Below are 18,997 nucleotides of genomic sequence, written 5' to 3' on the forward strand. Positions count from 1 at the left end.
TAATTTGTACTCAAATCCAGACTGTTTATAAGTCCAACAAAAGAGTTGAGGCATTGCTGAAGTCCCACAACTGTTCTTGCTAGCAACAACAAATTGTTTGTATATGAGAGTGCTGGAATTAGCTGAGATCCTGCCTGTAGTGCTTAGGGTTGAACCCAAATTGTTTATGTAAAGAGGGAACAAAAGAGGGTCTAAGATACAACTCTGACTCATCCACTAAGCACTCTTATAGGAGAGGAAAGACTCTCAGACTCATCATATCTAACTACAGCATACAGGTCATGAAGTAACTAATGCAAGAAGTTCACTATGTTTCTATCTACCGCCACGCTGATGAGAATTAACCACAACTTTGACTGTTGACTATCAAGGCTGATGTCAGATCCATAAAGGCTAGAGGTAACAAGCCCTCTTTGGCTAGTGTATATCTCTCAATGATCACCTGTAGATTCAGGCACTGATCTAATGTACGCCTCCCAGGCCTAAACCCGTACTGCAGGTACTCCAGTCAAGTGGTTAGCCCTGAGAGAATCACCCTTCCCATCACCTTGGCCACAAAATCTACAAGGGATATGGGTCTATAACATCAAGGGTGATTTCTCTCTCCCTTTTTGAACACCGGTATAATTATAGACCTTGACCAAGATGGGGGTATGTCAACTGTACACTGAATAAAAGTTTGGTCCATTTCCTTGGGGTTCAGTTTATTTAAGTCGGCAGTGGCTCCACTGGGACCAGGTGCTTTATCATTTCACATGTAAGAAATGGCCTCAATTAGTTCTTCTTCAAGAAAACCAAAGCAAATTTCCCACATAGCCCCTCACTGTTGCTATTTTGGGTTTCTACTGAGGTGCACCCATATATTCCCTGGAAATGCTTCACCCAAATATCCAGCATTATGTTGAGCTCCGATATGCTGTTGGACATGCCGTTGAAATAAGAACGATTGACAACTTCTCAACACTACTTTTAAAATGTCGACCTGGAGGAGCTGGTTCCAAACTTTATTTCTAATTTCTTTTTTTGGTCAGCTAAAGCTAATTTGTACTTATTCGTGCATGGAGCTATTTCAGTGGTACTCCTTGGATTTTTTTCAAGGCTACCAGCAAGCTTTGATGTGCCTTAGAACAGTTATTGTTAAACCATCTCTTGCCTGAAAAAGTAGTTCTTCCACCCACTTTTATAAGATTCCTGGAGACAAACGTACACACCCTGTTGAATGCACTGAGCAAGATATCTGGCCCTGTTGATGCTTCTAATCACTGACTAATGTTCTGGCCACATTCATGGTACAGATTATTTAAAAAGGAATCAGAAGAGACCTTATTCCACTTCAATCTGCACGCCTGATCAGGAGGCATAATATTTTAACTCTTTGGTCTTTCTCTGGATCCTACTTCCTCCTCCAGTCTCTATTCAATATCAAGGACTAAGGGATTATGATCGCTGAACTGATTCCAATTAACTTCAAAATGCAGAACAAATTGCAATTGAAAAGCAAAGATAAATATATAATCAATAATGGAACTGGAGCTTCTGCCAACAAATGTGGACATGACTTCTGCTATGCCCTCCTCTTTATTGTTTTGGTTTTACTGTGCCAAGATGTCATCAGTCAAAATGCTGTTAAGCAAATTCCCTTGGCTAGTATGCTGTAAATGGCCTTGATTATGATCACCCAAAATTGACTCTTCACTAACATGACATGGAGGATGACATGCGGTGTGATGCCCTTCTGCATAGGTCTCTAAACACATCTTCAAGGTCAATGGATGTTCCGCAGGTTTCATCTGTGAAAAAGAATTATGAAAAGTCAATACTAATAAGCTAAGTGATTTTTTTAAATCTAAGCTTATCGCGAGCAAATAACTTGATCCAGTGTCCACTTGGGAAGTATCACAAGAAATATTTAAAGATACCAGTGCAAGTAAACCACTCCTGGGTCTGCTAGTAAGAGAAGGTAAGGCGGGGGAAAATATGAGGTATACCCATCCAGCTAAAAGGAGCTGTCTGTATCCCATGTTTCTTGGAGGCCCACTGTGGGGCAGTCCTTTAGTGAATCAAACCATCTCACATCTGTCTTCTTATTACTCAGCCCTGCAATATGGCCCACTGTGGGGCAGACCTTTAGTGAATCAAACCATCTCACATCTGTCCTCTTATTACTCAGCCCTGCAATATTCCAGCTAAAAAAAACTTCAAGCAAAAGCCTAGCTTAAGTGCTGAAGTATCTATATGACTGACCCTCACACTCTACTCCTCCCCCACCGAGGGGGAGGGTTAAAAACCGGGATAACCAGTCAGGCATTGCTGTCTAAGGAGCTCAAAGGTTCAAATCTATTTGCCAGATGGATGGGTGTTTCCTGTTCTATCAAGGCCTGCTTTTTTTGCAACCCTGAGGGTTTCCTCGAACACCTGAGTCTGTAGGTGCCCTTCAGCGGATAAAAAAGCCTAACTGGAGAAATTTTACCCCTGGGGGCAATTCAAGTGTGGTGCTTGCAATGTTAACTGTCTCGCTATGTCAGGTTGATCAAAATTAATAATGATACATTTTCCCTCACAAGATTTATCCATGTTACCTAGCCTTCTAACCATGTTGATGTGGTCTGACAAATGATTCTATCCCCGAGTTGCCAATTGCACAAAGGCACATCTCTGTGTTTGAGTTAGAAAGTAGTTTCAACAACTCCCGATCTCAATGGGGGAACAACCGCTAGGATTGCCACCAATGGGGAGGACCCTGGAGGGAGATGTAGCCTGAGACTGGCAACAACCATAGTGCCCGAAATGGGGGAAGAAAAGCTGTCCACCGCATTACATTCTTTAAATCCAGGGCTGGGGTGATCCAATTCAATAGGTGGAGCCTGATTAAAAGTAAGTACAGTTATCTCAAGTGTACCTTGAGATAACTGTACTCACTTGGATCTCTCATTGGGGCATGCTTAACTCTAACTACCTTACTCCCAGTCATCTTCTTCTCATATTACTCGAAAGATTATATGGGGGATGAGTCAAGACCTTATTATAGTGCTTATGAGATGGATTGCCTTCCTTGAGTTTATGTGTGTATGGACAGCTTCACTTCTTAACTCCTCTATCAATACAGTACTACAGTACCCAGTTGTGCAATGTTTTTTTTATATAACAGTTTCTCATAAAGACCATTCAAAGCAGTTTTTATTAGTTTCTCAACTTTGTGTTTAAATCAGCAAAGGTTCGAGCAATATCTTTGTATTACTCAATGGGAGTTAAAATCTACTGCACAGTTAGTAAACAGGTCCACAGGTGCCAAAACGTCCTTATTGTCCTTTTTAAAAGTTAGATCTCCCCATACCAGACCTGTCTCTAATCCCCAAGTTTTTCTTTTTTTTCTTAGTGGGTAGAGCCCATTCATAGGAGGAAATGTGGCGTCAAGGTCGATCTCTTCTGTGGTAACCACCCCTTGTTCTGCCTCTCTTTGCAGGAAACCTACCTGACTGTTCCCATAGGGCATGCTAACAATGTTCCTGGTCGTTATCCCCATACCCTTTGGCTGGTGATCCAAACTCAGGGTGAAGGTGGCCGGTCGCAACCCTAATTTTTTCTCCGCGCTCTGTTTTTTTTTTAAGTTTAAGGTCCCTACGGTAGAGGTAAGAAACGAGATGATGGATGGATTTGCAAGGACCAATGTCATATTTTAAGGCACCACAACTTTAAGAGCTATCTCAACAATATATTACTATCACACTTGTCATAGACTCTGCTACTTTTAAAGGACGACCATAGATAGGACGGCAGTAACTAAAGTGGGGTAAGAAATCACGGGTGGCCAACCATGCCGCATGTTGCAGGTTTGTTCTGAATTCATGGCACATGTCCTGTTGCTGCACAGAGACGCCGCAGTACACCAATCATCCCACATTTTAGTTCCCGGTCACTTTTATTCCTCATATAGAACAGGTAACTGTTTCAGACCTCTGAGCTGTAAAAGAGGTGCCTATCAGCCATGGAGTTAGAGCTACAGCACAGAAGTGACCCTGCACAGTGCAGCCACCGAAGCACTTTAGATATTGAGATGCAAATCTAGCCAGCCGCCTTCTGATAAACTGCCCTGAATGTATGAATGAAACCCTTGTTGGTGACCTGTCGTTGGAGAATGCACTTTATGTTTATTTCTTTTATTGAGCCTGTTTCAAAGTGCTTGCATATTTTCAGATTAGTGGACAAAGCACAGGGAGGGTAAGATTTGCCTAGGATCAGAGAGTTGGCTAAAGTAATAGACCTGATGATAATGCACACTACTCCTTCTTGCATAAATGTACCACCATACTGCATTTTGGTGAATATCCCATAAGACTGGGCACTTCTCCCCTCCCACGGGTATACTACCTAATCCAATGTTTAACCAAACATTTACTAGGAGTTTTTACGTTGATTCTAAACACTCCCAATCTTGCAAAAAGCAAGCACGGGATTACGTTCAAAAGTGAATGCCCAAGAGCATAAATTTGGCTGAATGGGAGGTTGGTATTAAAATCCAACCTTGTTTCCTGGCTCCAACAAGTCTGATGGACCACAACTAAGGAGGCTGTGATTCTGATACCAATACATGGGGGTTGACCTCAGGGTAATGTCACTGTGTTGGGGCTCATCCACATTTATATTTCAATACTTATTTCCAGCATATTAGGTAAAGTGATAAAGCCAGTATTAGATGTTAAGTATCCTAGTTTTTTTCTAAAATATACCCACTGGACCAGGCACAGTGGCAGGATAGCTAGTGGGCAGTCTGTGGTAGATATTCTTTTTATCATTAGTGTTTCAGAGTTTCAAACTATTTCATTTAATTATGCTACGTGACTCTAAGCCACACTCCGCTCTCCCACAAACATCTTCTGATAACTGCACGTGCAATGTGTTTCTACACACCCAAAGCGTCCGGCGAAGTGAAAATGGAAAGCTGGACATCCTAGGTCGGGAACAACACCAGTCTGTGTTCGCACAGGTTCGCTGAAGCGTGGGGAGTTTCTCAACATGGTACATGAATAGGAGACAGGGGTGTTTTGGCCCATGAGACCGTAGATTCTGAATACCACAAATCGATGTTTTTGAATGCAGTAAGCCTAAAAACTTGCTTGGCTCACACAGAGGTGATCAAGTTGACATACCCGAGACCAAGAAGTATAAGAACATTTTAACGTTGTGAAAAGTAGCAGAAAGTTGGAAACCCCCATCCACCGCGCAGCATGGAGCAGTCCTAAAATACTTCCTTCTACTGCTCACGCACTACCTTGTGACCTTTGGGCAAGAGCCTTCATCGGCACACCTTTTGATGAGGAGGGCTACGGCAGCTCAATAAAAAAACTCACAGTAGTAATGTGCTCTGAAAGCAGTTTTACACAGACCTTTTCTCAATCTCTTCCAGCCATACCAAAGATATTCAACAAACATACCAGTTTTTCTGGTTTAGCATTTATTTACGTGACGTAAAAAACCTGTGAGGTCGTGCCAAGTCAGGTCAAGGATATTTTGTAAAAAGAAATGACTAAGGAAATTCATCGACCATGAAGCAAACGGTAGAGGACAAACAATTAGACCTATAATCTGCATACCACACGCCCTTGTTTAAACCCCTCCTTGAGTCCTAACCTCAGAATCAAGGCGCAGAGCAGCATGTTTACTGAGGAATGTCACCTTTCTATGCTACCTTCTGGCAGCCCTAGGTCAAAAACGTGGCTGAGGCATCACACTGATGGAATAATTGTGCAACATCCCATTATAGACTGAGAGAGTCCAGAACGGTAGATATTTCTTATGAACAAATGTATTATTGGAACGGAGTGTGGGGTGGGATTGCGTGGCCAACCTCACTCATTTCCACAAGGTGGCAATATTGGATAATATCGTTATTTTTGTATGTCAGACTTTTACACCACGTTATCGTTCTGTTATTTTTTTTTATACAGAATGTTGAAGCATCCCTACATGTTGTTATTTCCAGAAAGGATTTTGCCATTAGTAGTTATTTAGGGCTTAGTGTGTTTAACAATATGCCTACAAAATCTGTATTTAGGGAGTACATAAAGTAGTTTTATTTTACATGCCTTGTGAATTGGTCCCAAAACATCTAAAATGGGGATAAAATTTGAATATTCAAGGAACAGTCAGCAACAGTTTTTTTTTGTTTTTTTTTATTGAAAACGTGCCCCAATTTCTGCTTGAGAAATTCAAACACATTCACCCACGGCGAGAAAGTTACCTTCTTCAGACCCACTTCTTAGAGAGGCTCCGATTATGAGAGGGCCGGTAATCTATGAGGTACCTACCACACCCGCAAATACAGGTGTTTCCTGAGTGCAGTGACTACATGTCGAGTATTCCGCTGAAAAATTAGGAATTGCTCCACACCTAATTCCAATGGATCAGAATTTATTGTGCATTTTCTCTTGGTATATCTCAGTAGTTTTGACCTGCCAACATTTATCAGGGAGAAATCACAGGGTTCGGTAATTTCAGCAGTTCTCATATTCTGGTCCTTGAACAAACTCCTCTTTAACCTTTAACATCTAACCTCTAGAACGCACAGTACGAACCGCGAGGTCGTGAATGGTTCCGCCTCTGCATTCCAAACAGAAACCCCTTCTGGCACTAGATGGATCTTCTATTTGAAAAAATATTTCAGAACGCGAGGGAATAACTTCCCTCTAAACCTGGAAAATAATATATATATATATATATATATATATATATATATATATATATATACACTTTAATCACTGTGGCAGCATGCTGATCACAGTGATTAAAAGTGAAACCAGGCAGCCAGCGCCATTAGGTGACATGATAGATTAAGTGCACGCGCTGAAGCAAGTAATTAAACACTTCTCAGCCTTTAATAAAGTGTTGCACCTTTGATCACACCTTGTTCGTTTCACAATGCATTTCTATGCATCTCTGCATCCGCTGCCGCTGTTTTGTACTCCCATTCAACTTGTAGTATTTTAAGTAAGACCTTTTAAATACCGGTGAGAGAAGCATGGGGTGCAGGGTATATTTAAAATGGTTTGCTGTCGACAAAGTAGGAACTAAAAAAAAAAAAAAAGTGGCGAAGGAGTGCTTGAATCACTCTCAATCACTGACAATTGCTTTGGGCTGCATTACTGTACATTTTAGGTCCAGCATTGGCCGAGAACTTTTGATTTTAATACAATTATCGATATAATATACTTACATATAAGGCTTTCAGCCAGCTCTTTTTAATCTCTTGTCCTTCATATTTAAATCCCACCCACTGCAGCAAATATCATGGGCTACTGGTCAACCCACTTCATCCACTGGTTGCTTCACAACGAGTGACAGTATTCTGCTATTTCAAATGTGCACATCTACGCAAAACAATAGTCCCTCCAGCATCAGGGACTATTATCATATGCATACATGCTGGCATTTATGCACATGCAAGGGCACCCATTTTTAATGATTTTAAACGTATACAAAAACTCAAAGTTTGCTGCCTGTGCATGCTCAGTTACCATTATTCTATTATTTCTTTGTGCAAAGAAAATTACAAAACATAATAAGCACAGGCCATGGCAAAATGATGACACCCAATTGTAGTCCTTGTAGCTTTGCAAATGCTTGTTTTTCTAACTCGCCACTACAGACGATCAGTTACATGCACATCGGCAATTGGTCTAGGGACAATATATCCCAAAGAATATCAGAAACCTGTCGGGGGGGCTTCCTTTTTTTTGAGCGTGGGGCCTCAAAAAAAGTTATCTACATGGCAATGTCAGCAAAGCGTCTGTGCCCCTATTATATATTTTTTGTATGGTTGTTTGTTGGGTATGGGCCCATTTGGTATTGAGGTCCACGTTGAATGATAACTGTATTTGCTTATCTTTTTTCATGCTTGCTTTCTAAAAATCTGACTCGATGATTCAACTGCATATTGTGAGGTCAAACCGATGAAAACTAGGATGCTGTCTTTTTTCTAGTTTTTGGAAGGTCTGTATCTGTTTTGGAGAAATTATTTAAACAATATCACTGGAAATAGGAGTGTATTTCACTGAGTATAATTGGGGAGGCCTATGTGTGGATGAGCTCGATAAATAAACCGCAGTACGTTCCAAGCTAAGTGGCTTCGTCCATTCGGCAGAAAATTTGTGCAAACAAAATATATGGGTATTTGCCTAGTGGGAAATAAAGTCACACCAGTGACACACTTCACTTTTACAATACTTTAGGAGAAGGTTACAATTTAATGTCACAGAAACTGCTTCATGTGTTTATGAGCTTACAAAATTACCATTATTGTTTCCCTTGAACTAACAAAAAAGTCAGCCCGCCAATCAAAAGGCATGTCCAAGCAGGAAAGAACATTTTGTCAGTCAGTCGAAATTGACAATTTTGTTTGTCAAATGCCCAGGGTGTAACAGGACTGTCCCTCGGCTCTTACGGCGGCTACTACAGGCTTGTAGGACATGCTCACCCCATTTACTAAAAGTGTACAGCTCCAGTCAGCCATGGAAGAGGCCTCAGAATCGCTGGGAGACAGGCCAGACTACACACGACTCAATCCTGATTATCTGAGAACAAATTTAGAATACAATACGTCTTGTTTACTAAGTGGGTGAATAAATGCAAATGATTTCACAACAGTTTGAAGTTTAAAGGGCGCATACCTATGTGTGTGTTTAAGCCAGTGGGTCCCAACCCTTTAACTTCTATGGCAGAGGTCTTCAAACTGGGGGACGGGCCCCCCTACCTCAAGTGATCCCAGGGGGCACCAGGTTCCGGCCAAAAGAAGCATTACATAGTTAACAGTGTTTTTAAAAAAAGCAGAAACATGTTATTGCACTTTTAAAAAGGTAACAGTACTTAACTGCAATGTTTAAATACATCTGGATATATTTAAACATTGCCATCTTTATAAAATAATCATGAAAAATTCTGAGGTGGTGCCCAATGATTTTTGTATTTTTTAATTGGGGGGGGAGGTCGGGAATTAAAAAGTTTGGAGACCACTGTTCTATGGACTCCCACTTTCTCATTACTGGCACCCAGGGACCCCCACTGAATCATCACTGGAAGCCAGGGACCTCTGCCACACACTGCTGATGATTTGAACTGCAAAACAATACACAAGAAATACAGAAACAAACATTCAAACATACACTCAAACTATAGTATATTTTATTTAATTTTCAAAACAAATATAAATATAAAAAATATACAAAGTTTAATACGAGGGTTGGAGCTTTTCTAAATTTAATTGAAGCTACACATCATCAATACTATATTCTGTTTGTTGCACCTGCACTGCTCCCACAAATCAACCTGAGGATACTAATTTAACTTTCAGCCTCCAATTTCAAACTCCTTGACATTTTAATGACGTTTTAACATTTTATTTTGTACATTTAGCCACTTCATTTATATACACTTTATTAATCTTTTAATAATATTTAAAGTAGTAAGCAGTTGTGGCCCCCCTGTGGAGGATTCCAGAAACCCTAGGGGTCCCCAGACCACAGGTTGGGAACCACTGTTTTAAGCTGATCTCGTAGTAGAATTATAAGTGGAGAAGCAACTGAAAGCCAATTTGGAAAAAAAATATTGTGTTACAAAGTTAAAACTAGTGTACTAATACAGGGGTGTCCAATGAAGGACCAGGAAGACTAGATCCATGCCAGATATTCAGGATACCTACATTTGATATTTATACATATGAAAACAATTGATCTAAATCTACATAGATGCCATTTAGATAGTCCATAGTCACCCTGATAATGTGGTATGTTCTGTTCCTCCTGGACTGCATTTACATAGGTCACCTTGTGCTAACATATGTTTAGGGGCTCACCTCTTATGTCAATTGCAGCAAAAACCAAAGTGCTAATCACAGACAATGACTCAAACAGCTGATCCAGTAACCAGTGGCAAAACAGTCTAGGGTCTACCCCCAAATCATCTGAGATACTGAACAATCTGGGGATAATTTTTTTGATTCAAAGCTTACTTTGGCCAGTTACATCTCCAAAATCATGTCACCCTCCTTTGGGATGTTAAATATCTTAATTTTTTTAAGCTATTCTCACCCTCCAATCACAGATTCAGGCAGTTACTATGTTCCGCTTAGACTACGGGAATACTTTATATTTGGGACTCTTACTAGCAAAACCTCAAAAAGTTCAGAGCATGACCTCTAGACTTATTTTATGACTCCAAGGAAGAGATTCAGTTTGCCATTTTTTTACCAAGCTACATTGGCTTCATGTTAAAAAAAAAGTGACCTTAAATGTCTCTGTGTGGCTCATCAAGAATTTCATGGGACCAGCCCTGCCTTTTTGCAAAACAAATCATAAAAAAATGCATCCTGGCGTGAAATTTGAGATTGAAGACGAGGTGACTTCTCAACATCCACACGGCAGATCCGCTCTGGTGACAAGGTTTTTTTCTGTTTGTACTGCAAAAATGGTGGAACTGTCTTCCTCAAAAGGAACACATTCAGAAGTTGTTAAAAACTTGATTATTTGGACGGTCAATTTGATGTTTTCTAGGTTCCACTTTACCTTTTTCTTGAGTTGGTTTTTGTTTTGGTTTCTTTCATATTTTCTGCTTCAGTGTCACACAAGCTCTTGAATGCCCATAAGGGCTCCAGCTTGTTCACTCTTAGAAGCTGTCAGGATTTACTGAAAACATCTATCCTCCTGCATATCAAAAGAATACTTCCTAAATCAACTGCTTATTATGCTCTTCTTTCATACCTGATGTTCCCAAAATCAAGGCCTGTGTCTCCTCTCTCTTAGTTTGGTTACCAGTTAGAATGACGTCTCCCCCTTATGTACCACAACTGCCCCATGTCACTACTGTGCTACATTGTGTGCTAAGGTTGATCAAAAAGAGAACTATCAAATATGTGCCATGTTGCTGTCAAAGTTGATGCTGTGGAAGCAGGGTATGTTTCCTTTGTCTGCGTTGGCTCTTTTTCACCCTGAAATGCCATTCACTACTAATCAACAAAGTAAACGTTGTCTGGGAAGAATTCTGGGAGGTCAAGAGGCGGATTGTCAGGTAAATAAAAGACAGCAAGGGTGTCTGTGATCTAAGAAAAGTACTGGGATCACTAGGAAGGATGAGGACAGAAGGGCGAGACAGGGCAAGATAATTCACCCTTGCTCTATCAGAGAAATAAACTACCAAGTGATTCATCTCTTACCCTCTCAAGTGTAGAGTGTGAGGCTGACTAGGGTCTGGGCAGTGGTCTGGTCAGGGCTAGCCCAACTGGTGCTTGCTTGCCTTTGGGATGTTCAGGTGCATGAGAGTTAGTCTTATGGTGTTAATCCCTGCTCAAAAATGTTGCTTCATATAATCAAGTGGGGTGAGGTGGAATCTAAGACTTTTAAAGACTGCATAGTTTCTTTTCATGATGTCAATCTTGATTGCTCTTCGTCTTCTTTTCTCGTTCATGAGGTGTATTTCCCCTTCCTTAAAAAAAGGAGCACTGCTACTGATCCTGTCATCAACTTCCTTCCTTGTCCATTTGACATTTTACTCCCTTGAGAGCATCCCTGCCCTGTGCATGTTGCCATATAGCTTACTGATTATCCGCATCCACAATTTTTGGTGTACATCCACAAAGTACCCCGCTGCACTCAGGATGGCACTGTGTATCTGCATATATAAACTGTAGTCCGAACTACAGTTATAATTTGTGTTCCTATCCATAACCCCGCCTCTTCTTGTTACTAGACGCTGTTCTCCAGGAAAGAATACCAGCCCCTCTTTGGTCATTCAAGCACAAATCCGAAATCCTTCCCACACAGGATCACAATACAGCACTCTGCCAACCACATACTCCCCCGTGATGTAGAATATACCTGACTGAAAAGTGCTTCAATGGTCCGCTTTGGAGTATGAAGCACTATATAAATGGTATAATAAATTCTAGATTTCCCTTTTCTCCCAACCTACCAGTCTGCCACCCTCGTTCTTTTGTATCCAAATCAAGTGAAATCTCAAGTTAATGCTGAACTTTGATCTTGCAGTGCCCAGTGCGGAAAACGTGGCAAGAAACTTGTTGCCAGGACTCTTTAGTTGCAGTGGGAGAACACACCTGCATTTGACTGGTTTTCATATGTGCCACTGATGAAGAGTTGTGAGGGACAGATGTGGCCCTTTAACTCTCACTCTGATGAAGGGTGATCACCTTCTGGCAGTGTAATCCGCCTACTTCCAAAGACCTCCATTGTAGTAACTTGCCATTTTGCTTTTAACTTTTCCGTTCTTCCTTGTAAGCTCTGTCGTGCTCCCACAAGAACATAGGACTCACCTGCCACTACCACTGATTGGAATACTTTCCCTAAAACCAGAGGCAGCTCCCTTCTTCCTGCAGGACCAGTCGTGGCTCGCGCTAAGCAGAAGGGGTGGAGTGGAGCGCAGGGGGTAAGAGGGAGAAGAATTCAATTAAATAAAAATACTTTTTTTTTTTTAAACCACTTACCTTACCGATGCGCGCTGCTCCGCTCCTCCATCTCCTCACTGCAGACAGGCACAGGCTCCCAGCCTGCCCTGCACCACTCCTGACGCTGCTTAGAGCAGCGTTACGATTGGCTGGCAACACCCAGTTGAGAGAGCCCTGAGCGCATGTGAATTTGCTGTGCACTCCCCTCATTGCTCGTCGCCCTCTTGGCCCCACCCCTTTTCCCAAAAAACGATCATAAAAACAGGGGGGTGGGGGTTGAACGCTCCTCTGCGCTTATTGAAAATCCGCCACTGTGCAGGCACCTCCCTTTTGCTTTGTACAACCAGCACCCACTTCACCCTTTTGCTGCTCCAAAATCTGGATTATATTCGTCAGTCTTTATTTCTGCATTTAGGAGATCATGATTCATTTTTGGAGTCTCACATTAAGGACCGTCATGTTTTTTATTTAGGCGCTCTTCTGTCCTATTGTATTTGTTACAAAGGGCACGTTAAACATGCCTACCACCCACAAATGTTCCTAAATGCCTTTTTCCGCACGTGGTCATCCCTGTCAGTGATATGGATTCTCAAATTCGTAAAGGTCCCTAGTGCAAGGCTCTCTGGACCTAGGTAGGAGGCTGCATCCAGTCACCAAACACCTGCTCCTTTGTTCTGGACAAAGGAGGGGTCCATTATGTCCCTTCATCTGAGACCATAAGGGGGCGCTGTTTTCTGAAATATCGAAACTGAAATACTTTTCCAGGGTCACCGTCAGGAAGGGAGAAGAGAGAGGAGTGAAGGAGGGAGAGTGAATGGATGGGTGGACAGAGTTTGTGAGAGGAGATAAATGGAGATGGGCTGGTTTGAGCATTTTTGCCAGGGCTCCTTCTGGTTCCCCAGTCTGGCGATGTTCATTTACAGAAGCAAACTAATGTGTAACTAAAGATTTATTGTACAGAAAGGAGAAGAGACTTCAAAGGCGCGAACAGCGGGTGCAATTATCGACTGTGTAGGCGAAATTCAACTTCTCCAAGCACGCTAACACAATGGCTGTATTTTAATTAAATGAAAACATAAACACGACAGTTAAAGGGCCTATTTTAATTCATACTTCGAATACCTCATTTATTTTGGCAAATTATCTGAAGAATATTAAAATAGAAAAGACCCCATCATTAAAAAAGTGGTTTATCCTTTCGTTTCAGGAAGAATTAGCTCCCACAACAGTGACACAGTTTGTTCTTGTTCAGCCAAATAATATTTTAAGTCATGCCAGCTTGTTTGCTTGACAACTGGAAGGCAGCTGGTATTGTTGAGTCAACAAAACCTGTTCTAAGCAGCGTGACGATGTTCTGATTTGGCAGCTCAACAATGCCCACCAGGGTTTCGGTCACTGCTGACCCAAGCTTGAAGGGAAACTCCAAACATGAATTTGGTTTCTTTCCAGGTAATGACAGTGCCAGTGGGCAGCACCTCATCACAGACCTTACTTGTTCTTTCACCCGCACGAGGCTTTTGAAAGCACTGCAAAGGGGTTGTTATTGTGATGTTTTGGACAGCCATACAACACCAGTATTACTGCTGTGTCGTTACTTGTCCAGGAAAGTGGGAGTCTCACATGTGACAGTCATGGTAAGTGTTATTCTAAGTACTAGCAAAAATGAAAAGTGAAGGTCGAAATATCTGAATTAATCTCCGCCTTTGGTATTTACTCGGGGTTGCCTTCCATTCCATCATTTTTCGCTCACTTTCCTATGCGCAGGGACCAAACTTATGCAAATAATTCTTCGACCGGCTCGAACAGTAAAAGTCACTTTTCAGTTGTGTTTAACACATAAAAAGGAGGTGAGGGCAAAGGAGGTTGGGCCCTGGCTCAGTGCACAAACATAACAGAGGAACTTAAGATGCAGTTTTAAACCGCAGAGGGACCTGGAAAATAATTATGAACAACTCAAGTAAGGTGTTATACAAAGAGACGATTAATACTTTAAGGTTTGTTTATTTGTTAGTGGTTTCTGTTGTGCGTAGATGACATCCAATGGTCACTTAAGAGAGTATATAAATCTAACTTGGAAAGTAGTATTGAATTCAAAAGTGAGTGGAACATAAAGACTTAATAGAAACTGCATTAGTCCCTTTTATATAAATGTAGACACCAGTGGCCTGATTAATTAGATTGCACTATTGACTGGGATATTTTGCACTGATGACCAGGCAAATTTGCCCAACTATATGCACTGCCCCACTAGACAAAATATAATTTTTAGACAATGTGAATGCTGTCATTTATTCATTTATTTTTCCATTTATACAGATCACATTAACTGTTTTATTAGAGGGCCTTTTACATTACAACAGAGGTTGATAAAATGGGTTTACATCAAGATGGGGAGACTATTTAAAAAACTTTGAGAGACATAGACTTAATCACATTTCCTGCTTATAATCTGAGTCCAAATAATCAGTAAGAAATTTAGGGCCTGATGAGCAAAACTCTTTTTGTGGTCGCAAACACTACAATTTGCAAAATCATATCTTGGAATGTAAAACCCTTTTTGTGGTCGCAAGCTTTACAATTTGCAAAATCACAAATTCAAATGTTTTTTGTTTTTGAGATAAAAAAGCATTCCAAGATGGCCACTATGTGTGTGCATGCTCTATGATGCGCCAGTAGCCATATTGGCAGTTTTAGTTTACCATGCCATAATGGCCGATGGTTATTTTAATGGTAAAGTCACAATTAAAAGTAAGACAGAGAAATTTGTGAGCTGCATGAATTAGCTAAGCTGCCATATCCAATGATAAGTGCTGCAACCAGAGTCACGTTCCTAGCCAAATCTAGATAAGGCCTCAGGGGGAGAGAGTAGGAAAGTCCTTAAAATGTGGCACCACTTCCCTCTTTCTGCATGGCACCAACTCCATCCAGGTATGAGGAGATACTCCATGTTACTCTGTGCAGCTCCCTCTTTACAGACATGGGGACTGCTCAATACACTCCTTGCTGGTCCCAGGCAACTGTGAGAAGCCCCGTTTTTAGGGCTGAATCAAGCTTTCAGCATAAATAAAGCGTGCTGCATAAAATATTTGGAAGCAGTTAAGTGCTGCTTGTTTGGTGGCAAAAATCCTAGGACTCTAAATTGCTCAGATGGATAACTGAAGAAAACCCTTCCACAAGCCATAGAAGTGGCCCTGATTTTTAGAGAGTTAAAAGTACTTTTTCTTAGACATGGCACTGACATCGTGATCTCCCCTACCCTCTGTCATGATCTCCCAACCTCAGTCCGTGGCTTTGTACCACTGCGAAACACTTTGGATTCTCGTAACATTCTCACACCCTATCCTTACATTATTTTGGATTGGGCATCACAGTGCGTACAACTTTGCACGGAGAGAATGTAAACAGGGTGGGTCATCATCCACAAAGGTAAGAACATCCAAAGCAAAACTTAGGTGAACAAATACCACCCAGTAAGATTGCAAATTCAGTAATCCACAAAACATGAATTTGGACTTGTAATTGGAAGTAAGCACACTTAAAGATCAGCTGGTGCAGTCAGAAATTTCTGTCTGAACAAATCATGGCACATAGTTGAGCCATGATCACTTCAGAGCTCAGTAAACTGCCAAATCAGATAACACCCACAAGAATGCAAGCTTCTGAGTATAGACAAACTTTGCAAGCACATTAAGCCCCGGATATGGCTAGAGATATATTACTATCAAGGGTAGGAGTACAATCGTAACTAGAAATGAAATGCAGAAAGAACAAATTCAAATTGGTGGAACTATACTGGTAGAGGGATTTCTACTGTGAAAAGTATTTCCCCCCTGGAGGTACAAGACATGCAATTCTGAGTTTCATTTCTATATGCATAAAAATATTTGATGGACTATGTGCTTGGCGTGGGTTCTCAGGAGTTCTCACAGCCGAAATTTACACAAATCATATGCATAAGCCTAAGAATATAAATTTATGATTGTCTGGCCAGGAGTACTGTGAATCATGATGGCTCATATTGAGTTTGAGAATTGATAATAAAAAAACTGGATGCAGTTTATGCAGTTTGGTGGTTACAACTTCGCCCAGTGACAGGCAGGTTACATATTACTTTGCTGGTGGTAATGGAACTTGACTCTTTCAGTGCTGTGATGCTCTTTTATGGCACCATTTATATAGTGTTACCGTTTTGTTGCCCTTTGTAGTCCCAGCTCTAGTCTATAAGGTAGGACTCGGAAAGGAAAGAGTAGAACTCGGTGTAACGAAGATTATCAGTAAATAATCAGATTAATACTGCATTTCACATGCAATTTTACGGCACAAATCAAAATATGTGGAAACTAGAAAATTGTATGAGACTGTAAATCATGATACCTGAAAGGGAGAAGTCTCCTTTCTGAGTTTCGCTTTCCCGGATCAGGAATGTCCCACTCTTATTTATAGCAAGCCGCAGCTTTTTCTCCGCATCTGACCGTTTGAGTGCACCAAAAAACCACCTAAAGAGAAGAACATATATCAGTATAATAAGTATGAAAATCTAAAATTCATATTTTACTGCATAATCCCCCAAAGGGTACTTATTTGCAGAAACACCTGTGCCCTGTATTCCTGTTCATAAACCGCCCTGGGCTGAAAGTGCCAATCAGTATGTATATGGTAGAACAGGTAGGTATGAAACAAGCACTGGCAACGCCAATAGGTTGTGCCTTTAATATGTTGATTTGTGTAGTTATTATTATAATGGAATGGAATGTGTTAGAAGGTATGTGTTTTTTGTAAGCTTGTGTGAGTGTTCGTTTTAAAACGTGTGTGTTTTAAGTTTTGAATCTCTCTTGGTAATAGTTTGTTTTCTTATTTATCAGTATTTCAAGTGTTGGTTCTGTGAACTAAAATAAAAAGGTTGTAAGGAAGCATCCTAATAATACACAGAAGTATTTGTAATGTAAGATAAATAAAAATCCATAATTGAATATTTTTTTGAAGAAAGCAAAAATGTTACTTTGTAGTCAACAGGTTAAAAAAAAAAATTATTTATTTATTTATGGGTCCAGCAGTAACCGATATATAATAATGCCAGGGGTTTTGTCTAATGTGTTGTGAGGGGAAGCATTAACATAGCCTGATATGGATGTGTAGTTCAGGAAGCAATATAATCAACATCATAAGGATGAAAAGTCAAAGGCTTGCTGCAATGGCAATCTGTTTCATGAATTATGTGCTGTCTTCCAAATCTGGTTCGTAGGCTGCTCTAAATTCGTCGGCCTAACAAAAGCAATGCGCCTTAAAAATATTCTTTTATCAAATCTCAAACATGCAGCAAAACTTTATACCTTTTCTTCAAATGCTAGACCTTAATTCACTTCCGGGAAAGGCTTCAAGGGCGGCGCGTGTCATTCTCTTAAGTTTCATAACAGGAGTGTGTACACCTCCCACCATTTTGGTTCAATCAATACACTGGGCGTACATTACACTGGGCGTACATTAAACAAAACGGAAAAAAAGCAGCAAATGTTCTTTAAAACATACACTGTGTGGGAACAGACCAAAATCAATCAGTGTATTTACAGCTCCCTAGTGAGTACAATATGTTATGTCCATCGCATAATCAGTAATCATGCAAACATGAAATCATTTAAAACACGTTTATTTCATACAAACAATTCAAATCAGGGGGCAAGACATCCTGGAATCAGGGACACTTATGAAATAAGCACTTCGATACATAGTGAACGAATGATTAGTCAACAGCCCCAGAGAAAACCCATTGCTCTATTAAAAATACATTTCAGAAGCTAACAATTCATCAAATGGTACATTAATTCATTGTCACGTGCCACAAGGAACCAGTATGACACTCATGACGGGCGGCATATGGATATTCATAAATGTGCCTTGGTTTTATAATGAAGAATGTACCCCTGCTTTTACCACAGGCTACTCTATCAGAAATAAAGGGTTTGCAAACAACATAATATGCGATTTCAATACCATTCATTTAATGTAAACCACAAAGCCAGTCCTATTGACTTTAGAAATGCTTGCCGTGACGTAACGTGTGCTTGAATGTTTGCTAGTATAGGTAGCCTCAGGGCCAGCTTTAGCGCTGGTGGTGCCTGGTGTCACAGTCTTTTTTGGTGCCCCAATGACCACCTTCTCCACAGATTCCTTCACTACTACCCTCTCCAACAGTGCCCCTCATCTCTCCATAGCCCCTCTCACACATCCAATTAATTTATTTTATACGACTACTCATATCAAAGTACACTGGGTGTCTGAGCACTTTACATCACACACACATAATACAAAGACAATGAATTGTGCATGTGTACATCAGTCTATGGAAAATCAGTGCTTAACTTAAGCCGGTGGTTTCCGGTGCCAGGCACCTCCAGTTATTTTTGAGGGCCGGCACTTATTTTTCTGCCTCAAGCATTTACTGCAAGCAAAAGACACTTATGGGAAAGACGAAGAAAGACAAAAATGAAAAAAAAATCATTAAAGGTAGAAAGCTGCAAGAGTGGGCTAAAGTGGCAGGGAGTGGCTGTAAATGGA

The 18,997-nt window shown here is 40.8% G+C and overlaps 1 protein-coding gene across 1 annotated transcript in view; it reads right to left on the minus strand.

Annotated features, from left to right (window-relative positions):
* Positions 1-18,997, minus strand: part of FRK (fyn related Src family tyrosine kinase) — a 276,993-nt gene that overhangs the window by 96,720 nt on the left and 161,276 nt on the right. The window contains exon 2 of the mRNA XM_069234549.1: positions 16,820-16,941. Within this exon, the coding sequence (XP_069090650.1) occupies positions 16,820-16,941 (122 nt within the window). The remainder of the gene's footprint in view (positions 1-16,819; positions 16,942-18,997) is intronic.

The sequence above is a fragment of the Pleurodeles waltl genome, chromosome 5, assembly GCF_031143425.1.
Source record: "Pleurodeles waltl isolate 20211129_DDA chromosome 5, aPleWal1.hap1.20221129, whole genome shotgun sequence".
Taxonomy (NCBI): domain Eukaryota; kingdom Metazoa; phylum Chordata; class Amphibia; order Caudata; family Salamandridae; genus Pleurodeles; species Pleurodeles waltl.